The following is a 23,158-nucleotide window of genomic DNA, read 5'->3' as shown; positions in this document are numbered from 1 at the left end:
AAACATAGAGGGAATTCAAAAAGCAGCAGCTAAATGTGATAAAGGACTAATTTAAGATAACGGTTTTCAAACAATGCTCCAGGGAACGCCAAGGTTCTACGGAGACAATTCCAAGGCATTCGGTGACAAGTAAACATTAAAAAAAAATTTCCTTAAAAGGGAACATTTTTGGTTTAGCATTGCAGCTGGGAAACTGTAGGGGATGAAAAAAGGTTCCTCTGCTTTAAAAAACAAAACAAAAAAAAAAAAAATGTTTTTTTTGAGAACCATCATTTATGCGGTACCTGGGTGGCTCAGCGGGTTAAGCCTCTGCCTTCGGCTCAGGTCATGATCCCAGGGTCCTGGGCTCAAGCCCCGTATCAGGGCTCTCTGCTTGCTAGGGAGCCTGCTTCCTCCTCTCTCTCTCTCTCTGCCTACTTGTGATCTCTACCTATCAAACAAACAAACAAACAAACAAATAAATCTTAAAAAAAGAAAAAAAAAAAAAAGAAAAAAAAACCATCACTTAAGAGAGAAAAACCCTCTAAAAGCCTGAGATACAGGAGAACCATTTTAGATTTCTAAATCAACATGACCATATATAATGAACTCTGCTCAAACCAAAAGCCTGATTTCTGGCCTGACACCCACACATACACCATACACATCTGTTTTGTGAATGAGATGCCTCCAGGAAAATCACGTTGTCCTTAAAATAATGACCGGTGCCCCTACTCCCTGCGTTCCTTTATAATAAAACTTGTGATTCCTGCCTGTATGCTAATTTATAAATCTTTTGAGCTTTTACAAAATGTAAAAAGTAAATGATCCTATAAAAACTGTTCATCCTCCAGAGCACTTTCTTCCCTGTGAAGAGCATGTTCCCAGGAGCGCCTGGGTGGCTCAGTGGATTAAAGCCTCTGCCTTTGGCTCAGGTCATGAGCCCCGGGAAGGAAGAAAACTCAACCAAGAAACACCTCTGTAAGAACCCAGCCTATATAAGAACATGGCACAGGGTGGCAAAAAAGGCAACCAGGTCTAGCCTTAGACCTGTCCCTAGGTATGTTGTAGTGGGCAAGGCCTTGACTGCTCTTGTCTGTAATAAAATTTAAAAATAAAATGAGACTTAAAAAAAAAAAAAGTAAAATCAGTAAAAGCAAAATAAAAGCAATACAAGTAGCTACCATGCGTGGGGGGGGGGGGGGCGCCTGGGTGGTTCAGTGGAGTAAAGCCACTGCCTTCGCCTCAGGTCAGGATCTCAGGGTCCTGGAATCGAGCCCCGCATCGGGCTCTCTGCTGAGCAGGGAGCATGCTTCCTCTTCTCTCTCTCTGCCTGCCTCTGTGCCTACTTGTGATCTGTCAAATAAATAAAGAAAATCTTTAAAAAAAAAAAAAAAAGCTACCGTGTATTCAGCGCTTCTCATATGCCCACTGCTACACATCATTCTCATGAGTTCTCTTAATAATCCAGAGAAGTTATCCCTTTAAAAACACGGACCTGGGGGATGCCTGGGTGACCAAGTCCGTTAAGCTGCTGCCTTCAGCTCAGGTCATGATCCCAGGGTCCTGGGATCGAGTCCCATATCGGGCTCCTTGCTCAGCAGGGAGCCTGTTTCTCTCTCTGCCTCTGCCTGCCACAATGCCTGCTTGGGCTCTCAATCTCTCTCTCTCTCTCTCTCTCTCTGACAAATAAGTAAATAAATAAATAAAATCTTTAAAAACAAACGACAACAACAACAAACACCTGAGGCTCCAAGAGATCCAGAACAGCTCAGGCCTGCCTGACAGCCCGACAGTGCCATAAACGCTCCTGTACAAATTAACTCACTCACTCCTCACTACAATCCTATGAAGTCAGGACTGTTATTATTCCCATTTTTCGGATAAGGAGACAGGCACAGAGAGATTATTCAACTTGTCCAGGTCACACAGCTAAGCAGTCTACCTCCAGAGCATGGACTCCCAACCACCATGCAATTCTGCTGAAGGTCACTGAGCCAGGCATAAGAGCGAGAGCCGGGATTCAGACCCAAGCTGAGTAATTTTAAACCTCGAAAGCATAACCCTTTCCACTAGGGCAGAAGAGAAAAACAGGCAGCCAGTGGTGCAAACTCAGTGATCTCAGAAATCAGGAAATTTTATTCTCAAATAAAACCAAGACTGGTCTCGGACGAAAGTCCTGAAAAAGAGTTCTCAACTCTCTCACACACCCACACAGTAACAAGCAACTGGCACCGATCGGGGGACCGTCCCATCAGATGGGACATGGACACTCGGGTTCAACGTAGTCCTCACCACTCCTGCCTGCCTTACACTGGCCGACTTGATCCATGTGCATCACTCCTGCCTCTGAAGGAATCCGAGTCGGCTACCCCTCCACCCATAGGACAGCCCAAATTCCCTTCACCAACGTCTGACTCTACAGTAAATACAATGATAAAAGGAGAACTCAAAAAACTTCTATTAAGGCCAAGACAGAAGTTTCAAAGACTCTGGCCGTAAGTTCGCTGGAAATCAAGAAATCAGGGATGCTGGGCACTGCCAGAATCAATGAAAAAGGAGGTATGTGAGTGGGCAGAGGCAGAAGGAAAAGAGGAAGCGGGAAAACATACTGAGGTTGCTCAGAGAGTGTCGAGCCACCACGGAAATAGAGGCAGAAAGCAAATGTCTCACGCTCCCACTTACCTGTTCACAGTTTATGAACGTGGCAGTGTCAAAACTGCTGGCTGTCCACGTGAGAAGGCTGGCCGGCTGCTCCGGAGTCATATAAACCAGCACACATTGGGTGATCAGGAGTGTTGGCAATCTTACGAGAAGAAAAAAGGCACATCCACATGTATTCATCAAACCGACTCTCTAGGGATGACTGGGTGGCTCTGTTGGGTAAGCACCTGGCTCGGGTCATGATCTCGGGGTAGTGAGATCAAGCCCACATCGGGCTCCCCATTCAGTGGGGAGTCTGCTGGAAATTCTCCCCTCCCCCTGCACACATGCTCTCCCCGCCAAGAAAGAAAGAAAGTAAGAAAGATAGATAGATGTCAAGTACACACTAAAAAAAATGGGACTCTCTAATGGCACCCATGGGGCAGTACTGGTGGGGCAGTAAAACTCTGTTTTTCACACCCCAGGAAAACAAGACACACTGAACAAGCACATCAACAGTCAATGTACTAATAGATGTAGAACACCATCGTGACCCAAAGTTTCAGACTGTAAAAAGGTGAGCAATGAGCAAGGATTTGTCTCGCTTCTGAAACAGTGTTAAAGGCACGTGGTGTTGTGTAGACATAGCTACAAATTCTCCCCTTACCCTACCCCCGATAGTCCAAAATGGTGGAGGAGTAGGAGACCTTGGTTTTGGCTGGTCCCAGGAGCTCAGTTAGAGAGCTATCACATCATTCTGAACACCCACAAACTCAAGCGGAGATCGAAGCATAGCTGCAACTCTACAAATAGGAAAGGGACCCCTTTCTGCAAGGTAGGAGGTGCCGAGAAGTGAATCCGAGGCAACATACCGGAAGATAAACCGTGGGGGTTGGGGGAGCCTCCATAAACCGGCACCACAAAGTGACAGAGCAGCAGAGCACAAAATCGGAACTTTCAGACGTCTGTCCTGGCTCACTAGGATGTCCCTGCCTGAAAGGAGCTCCGGTGGTGAAGCAGGGCAGAATCCTGGGTAGGAGAGTGTAGTCTCAGGATCCCAGCGTCCCAGAAAGACTGGGGGTGCCTGAGTGTGGCAGAGCTCCTGGGCATCGGAGCAGGGAAGACGGCTGCAATCAGAGAGCCCAGGAGGGGGTTCTCAGCTTGGGGTTGCTAGAAACTGGGAACCAAGGCATGGTCAGGTGACTGCTCCCGGACTAGGGGCCCAGGAAGCAGCAGAACCACCACAAGAACCCCCTTCCTCCCCTGGGAGGCGTGGCACAGGTGCACACTGCAGGAGTCGGCACAGTTTGCAGACTTGAAAGGGATCATGTGCCTGAGATAGAAATGCTCGGTCACAGGCTGGATGAGGATGGAGTGTGGTTGGAGACCAGGGAGATAGGAGTGATTGACTGCTTTCCTCTGAGGGCTCACCGATACCAGACTGGATAAAAAAGCAAGACCATTGAGGGCCACCCGGGTGGCTCAGTGGGTTAAAGCCTCTGCCTTCGGCTCAGGTCACGATCCCAGGGTCCTGGGACTGAGCCCTGCATCCGCATCCGGCTCTCTGCTCAGCAGGGAGCCTGCCTCCTCCTCCTCTCTCTCTGCCTGCCTCTCTGCCTACTTGTGATCTCTGTCAAATAAATAAATAAAATCTTAAAAAAAAAAAGCAAGACCATCGATATAATCTCTGTCTGCAAGAGACTCATCTTAGACTCAAAGACACCTCCAGATTCAAAGTGAGGGGGTGGAAAAAACATTTACCATGCTCACGGACCTCCAAAGAAAGCTAGGATAGCAATCCCTGTATCAGACCTATAGAGATGAAACCAAAGACCAATAATGGATGATGAAGGACACTATATCATAAAGGGTCTATCCAACAAGAAGATCTAACCATCGTAAATATTCATGCCCCTCACATGGGATCAGCCAATTATATAAGCCAGTTAATAACAAAATTAAAGAAACACACTGGTGATAATACAATCATCGTCAGGGACCTTAACACGCCCTCACTGCCAAGGACTGACTGTCTAAGCAGAAGATCAACAAGGAAACAAGGGCTCTGGACGACACACTGCACCGGATGGACTTCACAGATACAGTCAGAGCATTCCACCCTAAGGCAACAGAATACACAGTCTTCTCGAGTGCACGTGGAACATTCTCCAGAACAGAACACCTACTGGGACACAGATCAGGTCCCAACTGGTACCAAAAGACTGGGATCATTCCCTGCCTATTTTCAGACCACCATGGTTGGAAACTGGAACTCAATCACAAGAGGAAAGTTGGAAAGAACTCAAATACATGGAGGCTAAAGCAGAATCTTCAACTTCAGGGAAACCAATGGAAATGAAAGCATAACTGTGCAAAATTCTGGGGATGCAACAAAGAGAGGGAAGTATCCAGTAATACAAGCCTTTCTCAAGAAACAAGATAGATCTCAGATTACACAACCAAACCTGACACCTAAAGAAACTGGAGAAAGAACAGCCAATAAAGCCTACACTCAAGAGTAGAGCAGAAATCAATATAATAAAACCAAAAGGACAGTAGAACAGATCAATGACTAGGAGCTCGCTCCTTGAAAGAATTAGGAAGATCGATAATCCCCTGGACAGACTGATCAAAACAAAAAGAGCAAGGACCCAAATAAACAAAATCATGAATGAAAGAGGAGACGTCACAACCGCACCAAAGAAATACAAACACCCGTAAGGACGTATTACGAGCATCTATATGCCAACAAATTAGGCGATCCGGAAGAAACAGATGCATCCCTGAGATAGATACACGACCAAAACTGAACCAGGAAGAAATAGAAAACCTAAACAGACCCATAACCAGCAAAGAAACTGAAGCAGTAATCAAAAATCTCCCAACAAACCAAAGTCCAGGGCCAGAAGTCTTCCCAGGGGGAAATTCTACCAACGAGCTACACGAGAATTAATACCCAACCTTCCGAAGCTGTTTCAAACACCAGAAATGGAAGGAAACCTTCCAAACTCTTTCTATGAGGCCAGCATTACCTTGATCCCCAAACCAGACAGAGACCTCACCAAAAAGGAGAATTACAGAGCAATGTCCCTGATGAACACGGATGCAATAATTCTCCCGAAAATACTAGCTAATGGATCCAACAGTACATGAAGACGATTCTTCACCACGACCAGTGGAATTTAATTCCTGGGATGCAAGGGTGGGTTCGATGTCTGCAAATCAATCAATAGGGATAGACTACATAGATGAAGGAAAGGACAAGAACCATATGATCCTCTCAACAGAGGCAGAAAAAGCATAGGACAAACTACGGCATCCTTTCTTGATCAAAATTTCACAGTGTAGGGAGAGGTACATTCCCATATGGGAATGTACCTCAATATCATAAAAGCCATCTATGAAACGCCCACAGTGAATACCATTCTCAATGGGGAAAAAGAGAGAGCCTTTCCCTTTTCCCCTAAGGTCAGGAACACAACAGGGATGTTCAGTATCACCACTGCTGTTCAACATAGCACTACAAGTCCTAGCCTCAGCAATCAGACAACAGACAACAGAAAGAATAAAAGGCAGGGGTGCCGGCAAGGCTCAGTTGGCTACGTGTCTGCCTTCAACTCAGGGTCCTGGGATCGAGTCCTGATGATGCTCTCTGCTCAGCAGGGAACCTGCTTCTCCCTCTCCCTCCGTCTGATGCTCTGCCTACTTGTGATTTCTCTATCCAATAAACAAATAAAGTCTTTAAAAAAGTAAGAAAGAAAGAAAGAAAGAAAGGGCAAAGAGGACATGATACTCTATGTGGAAAACCCAAAAGACTCCACCCCAGAATTGCTAGAACTCATACAGGAATTCAGCAAAGTAGCAGGATATAAAATCAATGCCCAGAAATCAGTTGCATTTCTATACACTAACAAGGAGACAGAGAAAAGAGAAACCAAGGAGTCGATCCCATTTGCAATTGCACCCAAAACCATAAGATACCTAGGAATAAAGCTAACCAAAGAGGTAAAGGATCTGTACTCCAAAAACGGCAGAACACTTATAGGAAAGAAACTGAGGAAGACACGAAGAAATGCAGAAATGTTCCACGCTCATGGACTGGAAGAACACATATTGTTAAAATGTCTATGCTACCTAGAGCAGTCTACATAGTCAACCCAATCCCTATCAAAATACCAGCAACTTTTTTTTTCACAGAGATAGAACAAATAATCCCCAAACTTGTCTGGAACCAGAAAAGACCCCAGACAGCCAAAGGAGTGTTGAAAAAGAACACCAAAGCTGGTGGCATCCCAATCCCAATCTTAAGCTCTACTGCAAAGCTGTAATCATTCAGAGAGTACTGGCACAAAACCAGACAAATGGATCAATGAAACAGAATAGAGAATCTGGAAATACACCCTCAACTCTAGGGTCAACTAACCTTTGACCAAGCAGGAGAGAATATCCAATGGAAAAAAGACAGACAGTCTCTTCAACAAATGGTACTGGGAATATTGGACAGCTGCACGCAGAAGAATGAAACTACACTATTGCCTTACACCATACACAAAAATGGACTCAAAGTGGACGAAAGACCTACACCTGAGACAGGAATCCATCAAAATTGTAGAGAACACAGGCAGCAAGTTCCGTGACCTCAGCTGCAGCAACGTCTTGTCAGACACGTCTCCAAAGCCAAGGGAACTAAAGGCAAAAAATGAACTACCGGGACTTCATCCAGATAGAAAGATTTTGCACAGCATAGGGAACAGTCGACAAAACCAAGAGACAACTGGCAGGATGGAAGAAGGTACTTGCAAAAGACGCGTCACATAAAGGGACAGTATCCAAAATCTAGAGAGAGCTTCCCAAACTCAACACCCAAAGAATCATCTGATGGAGAAATAGGCAGAAGACATGGACAGACGTTTCTGCAAAGACGACATTCCAATGGCCAACAGGCACATGAAAAACTGCTCCGGATCACTGGGCGTCAGGGAAACACAAAGCCAAACCACAAAGAGAGACCATTGCACAATGGTCAGAAAGGCTAATATGTACGCATGCACCAATCTATATGACACCAGCATAAATACACACAAGATTTCTCTTCTATGTTAAGTTCCCTATACAGGGGAAGGCAGGGGAAGGCTCAGGGGCAGTGCCCCAGGGCGATGAGGGGCGGGGCCGGGGCCCCAAGAGCGGCAGGGACTCGCGCAGGGTGGGGGGGGGGGGTCTCCGAGGGCCGACTCACCAAAGGGCTGCTCTGGGACCCCGGCACCGGTCCGGACCCGGGCTCCAGTGTGTGCCGTGGCCCAGTCCCGGGCCAGGACCCCCCTGTGCCTGCTGTGTGGTGGCGGCAGGGGACGGGAGCACGCCACCGAGAGAGCCGCCAGCCCAGCCCTCCTGTTCCGAGCCCAGGCCCCAGCGGGCGGGCGCAGTCGCAGCGGCGGGAAACGGGCGCGTCCCCCGGCCAGGCTCTGGTTGGCCAGCTGCGGCTTCACCATGGCGACGGCAGGGGGCAGCGGGGCTCCGGCGGGGCAGCTGCAGAAGCGATTCCTAAACCGGTGCACTAGCGCCAGGCCGGGCTGACTCAGGCCTCGGCCGCCCCACACCTGGGCCACTCTGTGCAGAGCGGAGGACCCGCGCCCACCGGGCACCTCCACCGCCCGGCGCAACCCCATGCCTGGTCTAGGCGCACAGCCTCGGGAGGCCACAGAGGCACGGCGCAGGCGGCGGCCCGGGAACCGCCAAACCAAGGTGCGGGCGGAGCTGTTCCTGCAGGGCTGACGGGGCAAGGAGGGGCAGGACCCTCTGGAGTCTCTGGAGGCTGGAAATACCCAAAGTCTCCGTGAGGCCCGTCGTCTGCGCTGGTGTAGACATCCCTGAAATGCACCAAGGATCCTCTCTCCTAGCTGGACGGATGCGTCTGACTGCACTTTTCACCTCAATGAAAGAGACGCTGTTGCGTGGAAAGCTCATGCCGCCGCACTTTGTGTACTGCGACCCCACTTAGGGGGACGTCCAGGGCCAGGTGCATGTTCTGGCGGCAGGCACCTGGGTGCAGTCAGGCAGGAGCATGCACGAGGGGCCGCCCCAGGACAGCCAGCCAAGCAGGGGAAGGAGGGCAAGGGCCCAAGCCTGGTGTGGGGAGCTGCAGCGATGAGGGGGCTGGGACCCAGACCAGGGGCCCCAGGGTCTTGGCTGTTCCGAACGACCTGACCTGCGGCGGCGTCGCTGGCTGCGGAGGCGGCTTGCGGGAGCGCAGCGCGCGCGGAGCGCGCGCGCGGTGGGGGGGCGGGGCGGGAGCGCGCCTGAGGGTGCTGCTTGGAAACAGCGGCGGTTGGCTTTTGATTCTTAGCCTGGCGCACGCAGGGGTTCTGTGACACTTGGCGGGGTAGTCCGGCTGGACTGGACGCTTTCTCACCGCGGACCAGGGCAGTTGTATGACCGCCAGATGTTCTCTCCTGGGCTGGTGGTCTGGGCTGTGGCCTAGGCCATACCCTAGGGGCCGTGGACAGCAGCCACACCTCTTTGACCAGGGACATCTCTGATATTCACAGACATGTGCCGGGGAAAGGGACCTTCCCTGGGGACGCCATGGATGTGGCTGATGTCATCTCATCCCAGACACAGATCAATAGACGCCTCCCTGAGACAGAAACGCTGGAGGCTGAAGTGACTCACTGGAAGATGTTGTGCCCGTGTCCCACCCGGGGACCAAATACCATCGACCCGGAAACAGTGTGGAAACTGAAGAGCCACATCAGGGACCTACAGCAGAAGCAGATGCGGGAAATGGACAAACATCAGCTGGAAGTGGCCGTGTTGCAAAACACCCACCGGCAGAAGCTGGCCGACCTCACTGACCGGCACCGCAAGCAACTGATGGACTACCAGCGACAGGTGGAAGACCTGCAAAACCAAGATGCTGCCGGGAACGTGAACCGTGACCTTCTGGAGGAGAGGGAAATGGATCTCAGAAGGCTGAAGCAGCAGCTTACACAAATGCAGCGGCTCAACGACAGTCTGAACAACCTTGCTTCCGACCTCCGAGCGGAAAAGGAGAAGTTGGTTCGTCAGCTCCAAGACGCAACCCATCAGCTGGAGGAATCCGTTCTGCGCAACAACGAGGATTCCCTGAAGAACAACATCGCCGTGAGGGCTTTAAAGATAGAGAAAGGACGGTTAGTGGCCAAACTGTGTCGGGCCGAAAAGAAGCTTTTCGAACACAAGACTGAACAAAGCCTCAGAGAATGGTCACCCGCAGACAATGGCCATTCCATTAAACTCGGTCAGGAGAAAGACCTGGAGATACTACACCTCCAAGAGAGGATCGAGCAGATGGACGCCGAGCACCAGGAAACGAAGGAACTGCTGTCCTTTGCTTTGGAGGAGCAGAACCAATTGACAGAATGCCTCAGGGAGCAAGAGGAGTACATCAAGGAACTCCGAGAAAGGCCAGAGCTTCAGGAGGAACTCGGCCAGTCGACCGAAACCTTCAGAAGCCATGACGTCTTACCCGCATCCGTGGAGGACAAAGACATGCGTCTCCCATCCACGACCGACCAACACCCTCCTGTGGACCAAGACCCGGAGCGCCTCACACGACAGAGTCGCGCTGTCCCTCTGGTTGACCCTAAAGTCCTAGAGGAGATTGAAGAACTCGAGTGTGAGGTCTTTCAGCTCAACAGGTTAAAAGATGATCTCGAGGAGGAGATACAAGAACAACAGAAGATCATTCACAACCAGCAGCAGGGGAAGAGAGCACTGCTTCAGTCCTTACAGGAGCAGAAGGAGAAGGTGGACCGTCTTCAACACCGGCAGGAGGAGATGAACACCGAACGCGCTCAGCTCCTCGCAGCCAAAGACGAGATGATTCGGAATCTGCAAGTCACGCTAGAAGAGCTGAGAGCCCAGCTGCCCGACAAAAGCCCGCACATTCCGAGAGAACCCTGTGAGGATGAGGAGGTGCGAGCAAGCCAGCCTCTCCCCAGAGAGAACGCAGGCGAAGAGCGTGATCCATCTCAAGCTGAAATTCAAAGGTTAGTCCAAGGAATCAAAGCACAGGACCCGGAGACGAAGCTTCTCACTGAAGAGAACGTCCGGCTGACCGCGCAAGTGGATCGGCTCTCCAAAGAGGAGATCGGGAAACTCACTCGGATCATCCAGCAAAAGGATGTGGAGATTCAGGGTCTTTCCAGCAGAATCTCGGCGGCTTCTCACAGCCAGAACAGGCACGTGGAACAGCTTCAGGAGCAGTTGCAAGAGTGTGCTTTGAAAAGCCAACAGATCTTGGCCATCCTGAACGAGAAGATGAGGGAGAAGAGCCATCTGGAAAGGGACGATCACGAAAGGACCCATCGACTTGCTGCCAAGGAAGCAGACCTCCAGAGGGCGCAAGAGGAAAATCAGAACCTGTCCACCGGAGGGGAAAGCAGCGGCCAGGAGGTGTGTACAGAAAAGGATTCGGGACTTGTCACACGTGATTCGAGAAAAAGACCTGGAGGTGGCTGCGTTGAGTCAGATATGCCAGACCTTACTGAGGATCCTGCAAACACCCAGCCCTGGTCATGGGGTTCGAGGAGGTCGAATCGATCAGTTCCAGCAGCTTCTCCAGGAACGGGACACGTTAACACAGCGAGTGAAGATCATGGAGGAGTGGAAAGAGCAGGTGCTGACCACCGTCCAAAATCTGAAGCGTGAGTCCCCCCAGCTTCAGACACATCTGCGACAACTGCAGGCGTGGGCGTGCCCCAACAGCGAGAACGTCCTGAAACCGCAGACAGCCTCTCTGGACCAGATCCAAACTGACCAGGGACATGAAATAAACTTCCACGAGCTAGAGAAGGAACTGGCCCAACTTCAGCTCCGCATCGGGGAGCTCTGCGATGCCAAGGACCTCCTTTTAGGGAACCTGGATGTGATTTTCCTCCAGACCTCCAGCGACTCCCGGAAGGCCGTGAAATCTGACCCCGTGAGGGAGGCCTCTCAGGTGATCAGAGAGGAGGCAGAAGAGCTCCGAAAATCAGGGCGAGGAAAAGAGACAAGGATCCGAACCCTCCAGGAAGATCAGCAGAGATGGATTGCTTCAGGGGCTGCCACGGGGGAAGGAGAAGGCAAAGCACGGGAACACAGCGAGGCCGATTCCCACACGGAACGGCCGACGGAGAAACCGGGCCCTTCTGCAAAACTCCCTTCGGGCTCAGGAGCTCCGAACCCAAGCGGCAAGTGAGGAGCTGCTTTCCTTACAGGAGAAGCTCTGTGGCCAGCTGAGTGAGAACGAGCTGCTGAGGCAGGCGGTCACCAATCTGAAGGAGAGGATGGCAGATTTCGAAATGGACGCGTGTCGGCTGAGAGAGGAAAACGCCGAGATCGTGGAACGATCTAGAGAACAGGAAATGGAGAATCGGGCGTTGCAAGAGACCAATCGGCTGCTGTCAGTGACGCAGAGAGAGGAGAGGCATCCCAGCATGCTGCGATGAGAGAGAAGGCCCTGGCCTTGGAGCAACTGCTGCGAGAGAAAGAGGAGGGCGAGACCGGGGAACTGAACCGGCTCGCCGCCGCCGTTCGGTCCACGCAGGAAAAGGCAGCTGCGTGCCAGCGGGAGAGAGAGATGACGTCGTGTTGGCACTGACACAGAAAGAAACGGAAACCCGCGCCCCCTCCAGAAGGAGGTTCACCAGCTACGAGAGAGAGAGCTGCGCCTCACCCAGGAGCTGGAGAGAGGGCGGCAGCTCGCGGCAGAAGCCCCAAGATTCTCGTCGCCGGGAAGCTTTGGCCTCGGAGGACCGAGTGGCTCAGCTGAGAGAGGAAGTGACGGTCTTGCAGGGAAAACTCGTTTGGTCTTCCGCTGCCATGCAAAAGGCCAGCCACGGAGCCAGGCTGCAGGTAGAGTCGCTGCGGGAGCAGCTGCACGTGGTCACCCAGCAGAAGGAGGAAGCTGTGCTCCGGCTTGCCGCCTCCCAGGAGGAGGGAAGGCACTGTGATCAGACCCTAGCGAGCCTGAAGCTGGAACTGGCCGAATGGATGGAAAAGGCAGACGCCCTAGAAGGAAACCTGAAGTCCTTACAGGGACGTTTGCATCAAACCAATGCCGACTTGGAGGAGAAGGAGGACCGACTCCAAGAGTTCAAGAAACAGAACGAGGTCCAGCAGGAAATCCTGGAGGACACACAGAGGAAACTGATGACCTTAGTCAGTCAGTCCGAAGGAATGGCGGACAAAGCCCTCCTAAGGAGACTCTTCGTGGGAGCTTTCCAGGCAGCTGATGCGGAACGGCAGGAAGCGTTGAGCTTGATGGCAAGCACGCTGGGGATCCGAGAAGACCAGCTGCGGCAGCTGCGCAGCCGGGAGCCCGCGGGTGTGCCCAGCGGGGGGACTGGGGGGCCTGGATCCAGAAGCGCCCCCAACACCCCCTGCGAAACCAAATCACCAAGCCGTGGCCAATCGTTCCTTTTCAGACCTTTTTGTCCAGTTTCTAGAAGCGGAATCTCATTCAGCTTTTCCACCGCCAAAACCCTCTGCTCGTGTCGTGAAGCCCCCAGATTCAGGAGGCAGGGGAAAGCCGCCTAAGAAACAAGGCCCATCACGACGGAACGCTACCCTGGCATCCACACCCGGAAAAAAGGAGGTCAAGCCCCGCACCACAGCTGTGTCTCTTATTAATCCACCTGGACCGCAAATGGATGGATCGGAGCACCTTCTTCTAAATGCTGTCACTGACGCTTTACCCGTGTACACGCCGCATATACTATCACCTGCCCAGAAGGTTGGAAAGGCGGCCAAAGACCTCTCAAAGAAATAGACGATTGTGAGCCAGAGTGACACCACGCTTTGAAGATCCCAAGTCACTCTGTGTGTCTACCTTATCTCCTAATGTTCTTTTTCAAAATGCCAACTGTTTCACGGTTTTGCTTTCAGCCGAAGAAACAACATCTTTCTTTTATGACTTAACAAAAAAGGGGTCTCTCAATGACTGCAGAAGTATTCGCCAAAGTGAAAACACACCGGTGACTTCTTTTGTATGTTTTAAGATCTTATTTATCTTTTCGACAGAAATTGAGGGCACACGTACAGGGGGAGCACCAGAGGGAGAGAGAGAAGCAGGCTCTCTCCACGGACCAGGGATCCTGACCTGTGACCTGATCCTAGGACCCCGGGATCATGACATGAGCCAAAGACAGTTAACAGACTGAGCCACCCAGGTGCCACAGCAGTGGTGACGTTCGTAGGACAGTCGACACTGATGGCCTTGGAAGCTGTGGTCTGTAATGCTGGAAGGCTTACACAAGGGCCAAGCGTCTATGGATACCTTATGCAGAGAACACATCAACTTGTTTCAGTGTTCCAAAGGTATCAGATACACGACCACACGATCCTTGTATGGGAAACGAGGTGACTAGCACGAAAGTACACGATGAAGAGGAGGTTTAAAAAAAAAAAAAAAAAAAAGTTTGCTTTCCCCAGGTAAGTCTCATTTCTCTTAATTTTTTATTTTCTAATTTTTAAAAATCATTTCCTTTTCTGTTGTCTGCAAAAGCACGCTATGGCTAACCTGAATTCTCTCGGGCCTTATGTAGGTCGGCCTGCGTGGGACTATACTACTTATTCTCTGACTTGCTCCCCCCCGCCCCCACCCCCCCCCCAATCACTCTGCCTTAGAGACCATTTTTGAAATGGGAATGAATTCCATCTTATTCTTAAATGGAAAACCCAGCGGCTTATGGTTCTGCCCTAAGTTCCAGAAGTAGCTCCTCTTGATCATCCTTTAAGCGGTTTTTAACTGCAAGGTCCATGGTCGACTCCCTTGTTCATTTCTTCAGAAGCCCCTTCAAATCTTCATTGGCTGGATCATGGCGCAGGCTGTCAGGGAACTGGAGCTTACTTGGGAAGAAACTGTGCCTGGTCCCCGTGCTAAGGAGGGCTTGTTGGCCAGGGGATCCGATCTGGGGGAGCAGAGTGGGAAGGGAACTTGGGGTGAGGCCATCCGAGGCCCTCCAAAGTTACCGGATGCCAAGACAACACTTCCTATTGAACCTTCATCTCAGGCTTTCCATCAGAACGGACTCTGATATATGGACATCCATTTCCTGCTGAGACTCTTAAGGCGTAGGACAGGTGCTTCTCTAGGATGTGAAGCTGTCATGTGACCAGGAGGGAGACGTGGTCATCAAATCCAAAATGTAGTAACTTCCATTGGTGTTCACGCAGTTGATCCCAAGGGAATCGCTGGGTGGCCAAGGGGTAGAAGGAAGAGCGGACGTCCTCCGGCACCATGGAATCTGGCAATGCACTGTGGACAGAAGCCCCCACCTCCACCTGCAGGTAGGATATGCAGACTTGGGCTTCAGCCTGGAGCAGGAAGGCCTTGGGAACTATATTCAGCTGCTGGTGGTGGTGGTGGTGGGGGGGGGGGTCCCCATGACCCAGAGAAGAATGGACAGCTGGAGGGGAAGGCTCAGAGTCTGTGAGAGATGCTGTTTCCGGGAGAGCCCAGTGCATGGCCAGCAACTGCTGCTCTCATGGTCTCTCACCAGGGCCGAGGAGGGCCGTTTCTTGCTTTGGGAGCCCATGGACGACTGACAGACAGCATGGACAGAGAGTCCAGGGACTCCAGGAAGCAGGAGAGGAGGCTGCTACAGCCTTTTGACCCGGGCACGAACAGCTGGTTTTTTTCTCAAGCTTTTTGTTTTTGTAGTTGAGAGAGCGCCCTGGCTGGAAAAGGGGGTGAAAGGGAGAGGGAGAAGCGGGCTCCCCGCCGAGCAGGGAACCCCCTGCCAGGCCCCATCTCAGGATCCCGAGACCAGGACCTGAGACAAAGGCAGACGCTTCACCAACTGAGCCACCCAGTCACCCCCAACAGGTCAATTTTGCTTGCACAGATCCGAGAGCCTTCTGTTGAGGGGAGACCCTCCCCCCTCAGCGTGGGCTCGTTAACAAGGAACAGCTGAAATGGGTTTCTGTAAAACTGATAAACAAGGAATAGGTTGCCTCCGGTACCCAAAAAGTACGGAAAGATGTTGGACTTGTATGCCCTTTTTTCTTTGTAAGGATTTTACTTAGGGACTTGACAGATCACGAGAGAGAGAAAGACACAGAGAGAGAGAGAGGACAAAGGGCTGGTAGGGGCAGAGGGAGAGGGAGAAGCAGGCTTCCTGCCGACCAGGGAGCCTGATGCGAGGCTTGTTGCCAGGACCCTGAGATCGGGATCTGGGCCCAAGGCAGACCCTTGACTGACAGACAGAGCCACCCCTGCAGGTCCTCAACAAGTGTGTCCAACAAATAGCCTCACAGTAGGATCTCCTGGATGGGATGTCCCATCTGTATTCCCGGAGAAAGACGAATGCGCTAAGATCCTGCCCACAAAGTTTGCCTGTTTTAGAGCAGAGCGGTTTGGGTGCCCCGCGCGTAACAAGGTAAATCCTGTCTCCTTCAAGGTCAAGGCACATGCGACCGAGAGGCACTGAACAGAACATACTGGCCAAATGTATTAGAGCAAAATATTCACCATCGTTAAATCTGTGGGGCTCCCTCATGGCTTTTTCAACGACTTAACCTCAAAGAGAAAGCAAGAGCAAAAGCTAGCAAAGGAGCCGGGGCCCGGGGTGGTGGCAGGGACAGAAAGGCAGAGGCGGAGAAAAAAATCCCAAGCGGACTCCACCCTGAGCACGCAGCCCGACATGGGACCCTAGCCCATGACCCTGAGATCCTGACCTGAGCCAAAAGCTCAACCCACTGAGCCCCCCAGCTGTCTCCGGTGTTTTCAGGGTACAGGGGTTTGTTTTATCAGGGATGGTAAGACAAGCAGATATACAAGGAACTCTCACAACGCAAGAAGCGTTCATCGACTCCCTGATCCCGAGAGAGGAGGTCCTGAGAGCCATGGAGGGCCACCCAGGGAAGCACCAGGGGCGGTCAGGAGAAAGAGGGAGTGAAGGGACAGACGACACGGGCAAGACCCTTTACTGTGGTTTCCATGGCAAGGGGCAGGTGAATCCGGCTAAGCACATTTAAGACTGCCTAGTCGGTGTCATGTCAGTGGGTTCCGGGACACAGTGGTGTCTGTCTGGAGTAGTCTGTCCCTGCCCCTGGGGTGATCAGGGCAGGGGATAGTGGCCCAGAGTGAGAGTTTCTTACAAGAGGTGGTTGGGGGTAAAGGCTCCAAATTGGTTGCTTTACATGTGAAAGCTCTGCCTGTAGGCAAGCTGCTGACCATCTCTAGGAATTAAGTAAGCCTGCCAGGGAAAGTCCCTCCAAAGTCAGCAAGGCCCGAGATGTCAAAGCAGTAAAGACAGAAGGCAGAATCTACGGTTATTATACTCGCTATAAACAGAACGTGCATTAAGTCCGTGAAGGTTAGCCAACCGGTGCATCTTGGCAACATTACACTTCATTCAGAACCTACGCTGTAGAGGCACAGAAGGCAATCGGCCTCCTTGGAATTTTGCCAATTAAATTATGTTAGTGAACTTGTGATTTCCTTTTTACTTTTTACTGGGTTAGAGATTTGATGTATTCATTTAAGAGAGCGAGAGAGAGAGAGAGCGAGAGCGAGCAGCAAGTGGGACAGAGCAGGACCCAGGGGGAGCAGCAGGGAGAGGCAGAGGGAGAAGCAGACTGACTCCTTGCCCAGCAGGGAGCTTGACACGGGGCTCTATTCCAGGATCCCGGGATCAAGACCTGAACTGATGTCAGGTGATTAACCATGTGAGCCACCCGGGTGCCCTTGTAAATGTTGGATCTACAACCGGGTCAAATTCTGAACCTACGATGAATTAGTTCGTGGGGGCCCCGGGGGGTCCCCCTACCTCCTGTATGCAGTTTTCTCTCTCCCACTCCTCCTTTGCTCGGGTTTGTGTCTTCCTGGATATACTGGGGGTGGGGTGGGGGAGTGTCTTTTGCCCTGCTCCTCGTTCTCGGTTTTTTTTCCCAGAGAGTCTCAAATCAGCATCATCAGCCTTGGGGCTTCTGTCGCGGCGAGGGTTGTATGGTCTCACGCCTCCTGGCGGAAGTCGAGGTGGGACCGCATCCCCTCAGTGTGCCATTCTTACATTTCCCTGCGTCGGGGCCTCCCTCCTCCGTTGCACCCACAACACAGAGGGTCACCCCCAGGGCTGTGCTTGGGGTGTGCTTTCCCCCCATAGGATCCGGACGTCCGCATCCATCACTGGCCCAACACCCAGTCCCTGGAACTGAAGCACACCAGTCAGCATGTCCTGCGGTTGCCAACCTCAGGGGGGAGCCCTGGAGACCAATACAGGCCACATGCAGGTCACATGGGTGACAGCTCCCCCCAAGATCCAGTCCATTCTCCTTCATTCTCACCTTGTTGGCAAGGAGGGGACCTTAGTTTGGAAACGGATGGCGACCTCCATGTGAGATAACAGAACACGGGCCAACACACAAGCTGGCCGGCGATGGCCAGTTCCCTCCCAGATCGTGACTGTCACCTCTGAAGCCAGTTAGTTAGCGAAGGAGCAGGTCAAGCTGACCCCCGCGTCCTCAGTTAACATACGGACACCGTGCCTGTGATGCTGCCGCTTGTTTTAATCACCATCTCCTCAGGTCCCCGATGAGAGAGAGAGATTCCTGCTCCAGACTTGTGGGATGCCCTGACACCCGACACGGGTGACTGACCAACAGTTTACTCGTCACATACCCTCACGCTTCAGGGGAGGAGGATACCACACACCGTGCAGGACGACACAGACGTCGCGCTTGAGAACAGAGAGAACCAGCAGCAGCAGGGCCTTCGAAGGCAAGACTTGCTTCTCGAAACAAGAGGGTGTGGCAAGTCCTGGTTCCCATGGGAGGGGGTGAGTGGCTGGCCTGAAGAATTTCAGTGGGCTTCTAGGGAACCGAACGCTGCTCCCCCAAAACCAACAGGCACTATGGCTAGTCCCTGGGATGAGAAGGGTGTTTGGGGAAGAGACCTCCCCTGTGAGGGAAGAGGGAGAGGAGAACGTGCAGGATGCCATTCGGGTCCCTCCTTGGTCTTCCGCGTGTCAACACAGCCCCTGACACGGAATCTTCATTGCAGGACTTATGCCCCAAGAGGGTACGACAAAACGCTTCTAGAACTAACAACGGAACTTCACAGAGAAACAGTATACGGGCTAAACACAGAAAGGTAAGCTGTATTCCTCTGTGCCGGCAACGAATATGGAGGCTCCACAATCCAACACACCTTCGCAAAGAAACTACTACTTCGTACAAAGAAACTACTTCGGGATCAATCTAACAGTGCCTGTCCAGGCATCCCATGCTGAAAGCTATTTAGCACTGGTACAGGAAGTCCAAGATAGAAATAAATGGAAGAGATACACCACGGTCGTGATCTGGAAGACTAGGCATCGTCACGATGTCAATTCTCCCCAGACTGATAGAGAGAGACTTAACGCCATTTCTATCAAAATCCTGTCAGCTTCGTTTGTTTTCGTAGAGATAGACAAAAATATTCTAAAATCTATGTGGAAGGAGAAAGGAATCAGAGTAGTTTCAAAACCGGTTTTGAAAAGAAGAGTAATTTGGGAACACAGTCTTTAGAGTTTCAGAACTTAGTAGTAGTTGTAACAAGGAAGCCCGTGTTGGTATTGGCAGGAGGACAGTCCCACAGAACAAAGACTCCAGAAACAGTCCCCACAAATATGCCCATCTGAGTTTTGAAAAGGGTGCTGAAGCAATTCCATTCCAGGCAGCTCGGTTTGGTGCCGACCACAGCCATCTAGAGCTTGTGAGGAGCTCAGAGAGGCCACCCTCAGAACACAGCAGCAGCAGAGGAGGAGGACGGTGGGTGTGACCGAGGTCCTGCCAGGTGGGAATGGGAGAGAGACTGTGTGCCCAGGGTTGTGTGGGCGGGGCCCAAAGACCTATCCGGCGGGCGATGCCTTCCGAAGGCCGGGGGAGCAGGGAAAAAAACTGTCCATTCAGCGTGTGGGCCCGGCACCCAGGAGCGGGCAGGTGGTTAGGATAGCTGACGGGCGGGGCACTGAGACACTTGAGCTGAGTCTGAGCAAAAGCACCTCCCGTGTTCCAGGCTTCTGTGAGGCTTGCTGCTTGTCTGGCGTCTCAAGACCCCACAACCTTGTCCCGGTGGGCGTAGCACCTCACAACCTCCAGACCCACGGCCACCGGTCTGGGGACACCCCTTTCCCGCTCCTGTACTTCGTCCTCAAGGTCGGCGCGGAGGAGGACCAAGAAGTGAGCAGCCCTTGGGAAGATGCTCCTCTGCACGGAGGTACCTGTAGGGCATGATGTCAGGGCCCCGTGTCTCCGGGGGGGCTGGGGCCTCGCTGGGAGGCGGGCCTGTGTCTCAGGAGTACACCGGTTTGCCAAAAGGTAGCCGTCAGCTTGTGTGCCCCTCCTTTCGCAGCTGAGAGGAGCCCAGAACGGGGCCTCGTTGATGGAGCTGCTAACTATGTGGGGGGCCTGGAGACAGCGCGAGCGGAAATGCGGCCGAACCGGGCAGATGAGGTTTCAGCCTTGCTGGGGCTCAAGTCCTGCTAGAAGAGACCGACTTGAAGCCCGTAAGTGGAGTGTTGATGGGGGAGGAGTTCCGTTCTCCTTCTCGAGTAGGTTACGTTCCACGAGGGGTTGTCAGGATCCCCACCGTGCACCTGAGATCAGGCCAGTCAGGGGTCCGTGGGGGTGTGTGTGTGTGTGTGTGTGTGTGTGTGTGTCTGTGTGCGTGTGTGTGTGTGTGTGGGGGGAATGGCCTTCCTTTTGGGCGCGTTGTGGGGGTATCAGTGATTGGAACCCATGATGAACAGGACTGACAGGATGCGTGAGGGACTCACCCCCTGGCTGGCCAAGACAGGAAGGAAATAACGACCCGTGAAATTCGTCATTACTGTTCTGCATTGAGTGCTGGGAAGTACAGGGTGCGTTAGAGTTTGTAATTTGCTGAGTAATGTTTAAGCGGAGACCAGGAGGCTAAGAAATCAAGGCGGATGTGGGAAGGTGTTCCGTTAGGGCCGGGAAGGATGTGTAGTGTTGAAGGAATTGACAGAATGTCCTTGAAGCTGGGGCCACGTGGGGACCGTGGGGTGGGGAAAACCAACGTTTGGGGTGACGACTTGTCGTTTTTGTAGGGTCTTGGAAACGAATCATAGTGATTTAAAACATGGGGTCCAGACCCCAAGCAGTTCCTACCTCTGCCTCTTATGAGCCGTGTAGCTAAAGCATTGTGCGTCTCCGTTCCCTGATGGGACGAATGGGGATGATGATAATCCCACGTCACAGAGGACTGTAAAGACGAAGTGAAATTTAACATTAACAAAACACTTAGCGCCATGTCTGACACGCAGGAGGTGTCAGTGGTGGCTAGTTCAAGACGTCAAGAAATACACAGATAAGTTTTGAAGACGTGGGGGGGACAGTCTGTGGTGACGTTTGTGAACATACGTGGACTCCACGCAACTTCATTTCTTCTCCAGCTTTCAGATGCTCTTGACCACATGTGTCACACTGTTGAATGAGAAAGAATTTTTCTCAAATGGACAGTTACTTGTCCAGAGAGTCTGCAGCGCCACTGAAATGACGAGAGGGAAATAAAAGGCTTTGCCGTACCGTGTCCCAATTAGCTGTGCTTCAAATGTCCTGATAAATTGATTTAGTTCGTATTTGTGGGTAACCGTTTGTGCGAACTTGCTTCAAGTCAATGGACTCTAGAGCCATTGAGACACAGAATACGGACAGAGAAGTAGTATGGCTAGAGCTTGGCTAGAGCTTGGACTCTCTATGGGATAGGTGTTTTGTTCTGTTTCGTTTTTGTTTTCAGGTAGGAAACATCTTTATTATTGGCCTTGACTCATTCATCATACAGTGTCCAACGTGGATTCCGTATCCTGACAACCTGCCTGGCGCATTAATCCGCTGGCCGCTCTGGTCCAGACGTCAGGCCGTCCCCCGAGGGAAGGAACCCCACCGGCCTCAAAAGTTCATGCTTGGGGTGCTGAGCGCCAGCCTGTCCCAGGAATGGGCCCCTTGGTTCCTGGCCCTCTACTCCGGCCAGCAGTTCTGGGGAGGCCGAGGCTGGAGCCCGACACTCTCCTCGGTTTCGGGATCGTTTAAGAAAACCGAGGAGACAAACGTTTCACCGTCTTTAAAAACACAGGAGTCTGAGGAGAGAAGCCAAGGTCCGTCGCTTGGGAGCTCCGTGGGAGGACGAAGCATCCGTGTCCCTTGCCGCCGACCCACGCTGCGCCGCCTCCTTATGCCCACGCGGAAGCCCATTTTCAGGCGGCGGTATTGGCACAGGTGGTGCTGGCCGACCTGGCAGCGACGGTCGGAGCCGCGGGTGTAGCCGGGGTAGCTGCGGTTGCTGTGGATGCCTCCGCTGGAAGCAGCTCTCGTGGCCCTCGCAGGGGAAGACGCTGTAGCGCTTGCCGCTCGACATGTGCCCACACCCCATGCAGTCCACCTGCAGCTCCGGCTTCGCCAGGCTCGGAGTCGCTGGCAGCGCCCGGGGCTGAGGCCCAGGAAGCTGCTGGAGGCCTGCAAGGCCCCGTGGCCAGCACTTCGCGAGCTGCCGCCCCCTCTGTGGCCGCACCTTCCCTGCCTGGGCCTCAGGCGGGGGGCCCCAGACTCGCTGGCCTTTGCCACCTCGCCACCCACCCTGGGAGCCGGCCTCGTGCTGCAGCCGCTTTTCTCTGGGATAGTTTTTATCATTTCTCTGCTCTCCTCTGTCTCAGTCTCCGACGCCTTCCTGCGTCTGCAGCCCACACATTGTCGGGGAAGTTTGGGTTTGGAATGGCAGACTAAATAGTGGTTCCCAACCCAGTGCTAACCAGCAAAGCATGAAGGACTTTGGCGTTTTTTGCCTTTTTTTTTTTTTTTTTTTTTTTTTTTATTTTGTTCATTGGACAGTGAGAGATCACAAGTAGGCAGAGAGGCAGGCAGAGAGAGGGGGAAGCAGGCTCCTTGCTGAGCAGAGAGTCCGATGCAGAGCTGGATCCCAGGACCCTGAGATATTGACCTGAGCCGAAAGCAGAGGCCTTAACCCACTGAGCCACCCAGGCGCCCCCTGTGGCCATTTTTTTTTTAAAGAAAAGACAGATGCTTATGTCCGACTCTCGACTCAGGGAGTCAGAGCCCTCTGGGATAGGCCCCAGGGTATAAGGACCAAGCATGTTTACCATCTAGATGCATTTCACGGCAGCTTTTTTGGCACTGGGCTTTCCATTATCTGGAAAAACATTCAGCGAGATTGGGAGAACCCAAGAAACTAACGTTTGATGACATTTAGCAGGGCTCTGCCCTTCAGGGTCTGGGATATCGTGAGCTACATGTTTGGTGTAACGTGTTACACACCCTTAGGTCTTGTCAGAAAGGGATGGATTGGGGCGCCTGGGTGGCTCCGTAGGTTAAAGCCTCTGCCTTCGGCGCACGTCATGATCCCAGGGTCCTGGGATGGAGCCCCGCATCGGGCTCTCGGCTCAGCAGGGAGCCTGCTTCCTCCTCTCTCTCTGCCTGTCTCTCTGCCTACTTGTGATCTCTCTCTGGGAAAAAAAAAAATATATATATTAAACCTTTAAAAAACAAAATAAATTAA

At 52.2% G+C, this 23,158-nt stretch overlaps 1 protein-coding gene and 2 long non-coding RNA genes across 5 annotated transcripts; all 3 read left to right on the top strand.

Moving 5' to 3' along the window:
* Nucleotides 1-12,085: 12,085 nt before the first annotated feature.
* Nucleotides 12,086-13,179, top strand: LOC123389869 (thyroid receptor-interacting protein 11-like). The gene is made up of 2 exons (XM_045072660.1): nt 12,086-12,177; nt 12,276-13,179. The coding sequence occupies exons 1-2, from the start codon at nt 12,086-12,088 to the stop codon at nt 13,177-13,179; spliced, it is 996 nt and encodes a 331-aa protein (XP_044928595.1).
* A 564-nt stretch (nt 13,180-13,743) lies between these two features.
* LOC123389867 lies at nt 13,744-18,184 on the top strand. Of its 3 annotated transcripts, none has more exons than XR_006604527.1 (4): nt 13,744-14,073; nt 14,818-14,931; nt 17,270-17,623; nt 17,751-18,184. It is a non-coding gene; the product is annotated as an uncharacterized LOC123389867 (long non-coding RNA). The 3 variants fall into 3 exon arrangements; XR_006604526.1 differs by lacking the exon at nt 17,751-18,184 and adding an exon at nt 15,800-16,022 and having other exon boundaries at nt 17,270-17,740; XR_006604525.1 differs by lacking the exon at nt 17,751-18,184 and having other exon boundaries at nt 17,270-17,740.
* A 162-nt stretch (nt 18,185-18,346) lies between these two features.
* Nucleotides 18,347-19,394, top strand: LOC123389865. The gene is made up of 3 exons (XR_006604523.1): nt 18,347-18,422; nt 18,647-18,736; nt 19,301-19,394. It is a non-coding gene; the product is annotated as an uncharacterized LOC123389865 (long non-coding RNA).
* The last annotated feature ends 3,764 nt before the right edge of the window (nt 19,395-23,158 follow it).

This window comes from Mustela putorius, unplaced genomic scaffold (genome assembly GCF_011764305.1).
Source record: "Mustela putorius furo isolate JIRA1106 unplaced genomic scaffold, ASM1176430v1.1 tig00004040_pilon_pilon_pilon, whole genome shotgun sequence".
NCBI lineage: Eukaryota > Metazoa > Chordata > Mammalia > Carnivora > Mustelidae > Mustela > Mustela putorius.
The sequence above is the reverse complement of the archived record's forward strand: the minus strand, read 5'-3'. Positions and strand labels throughout refer to the sequence as shown.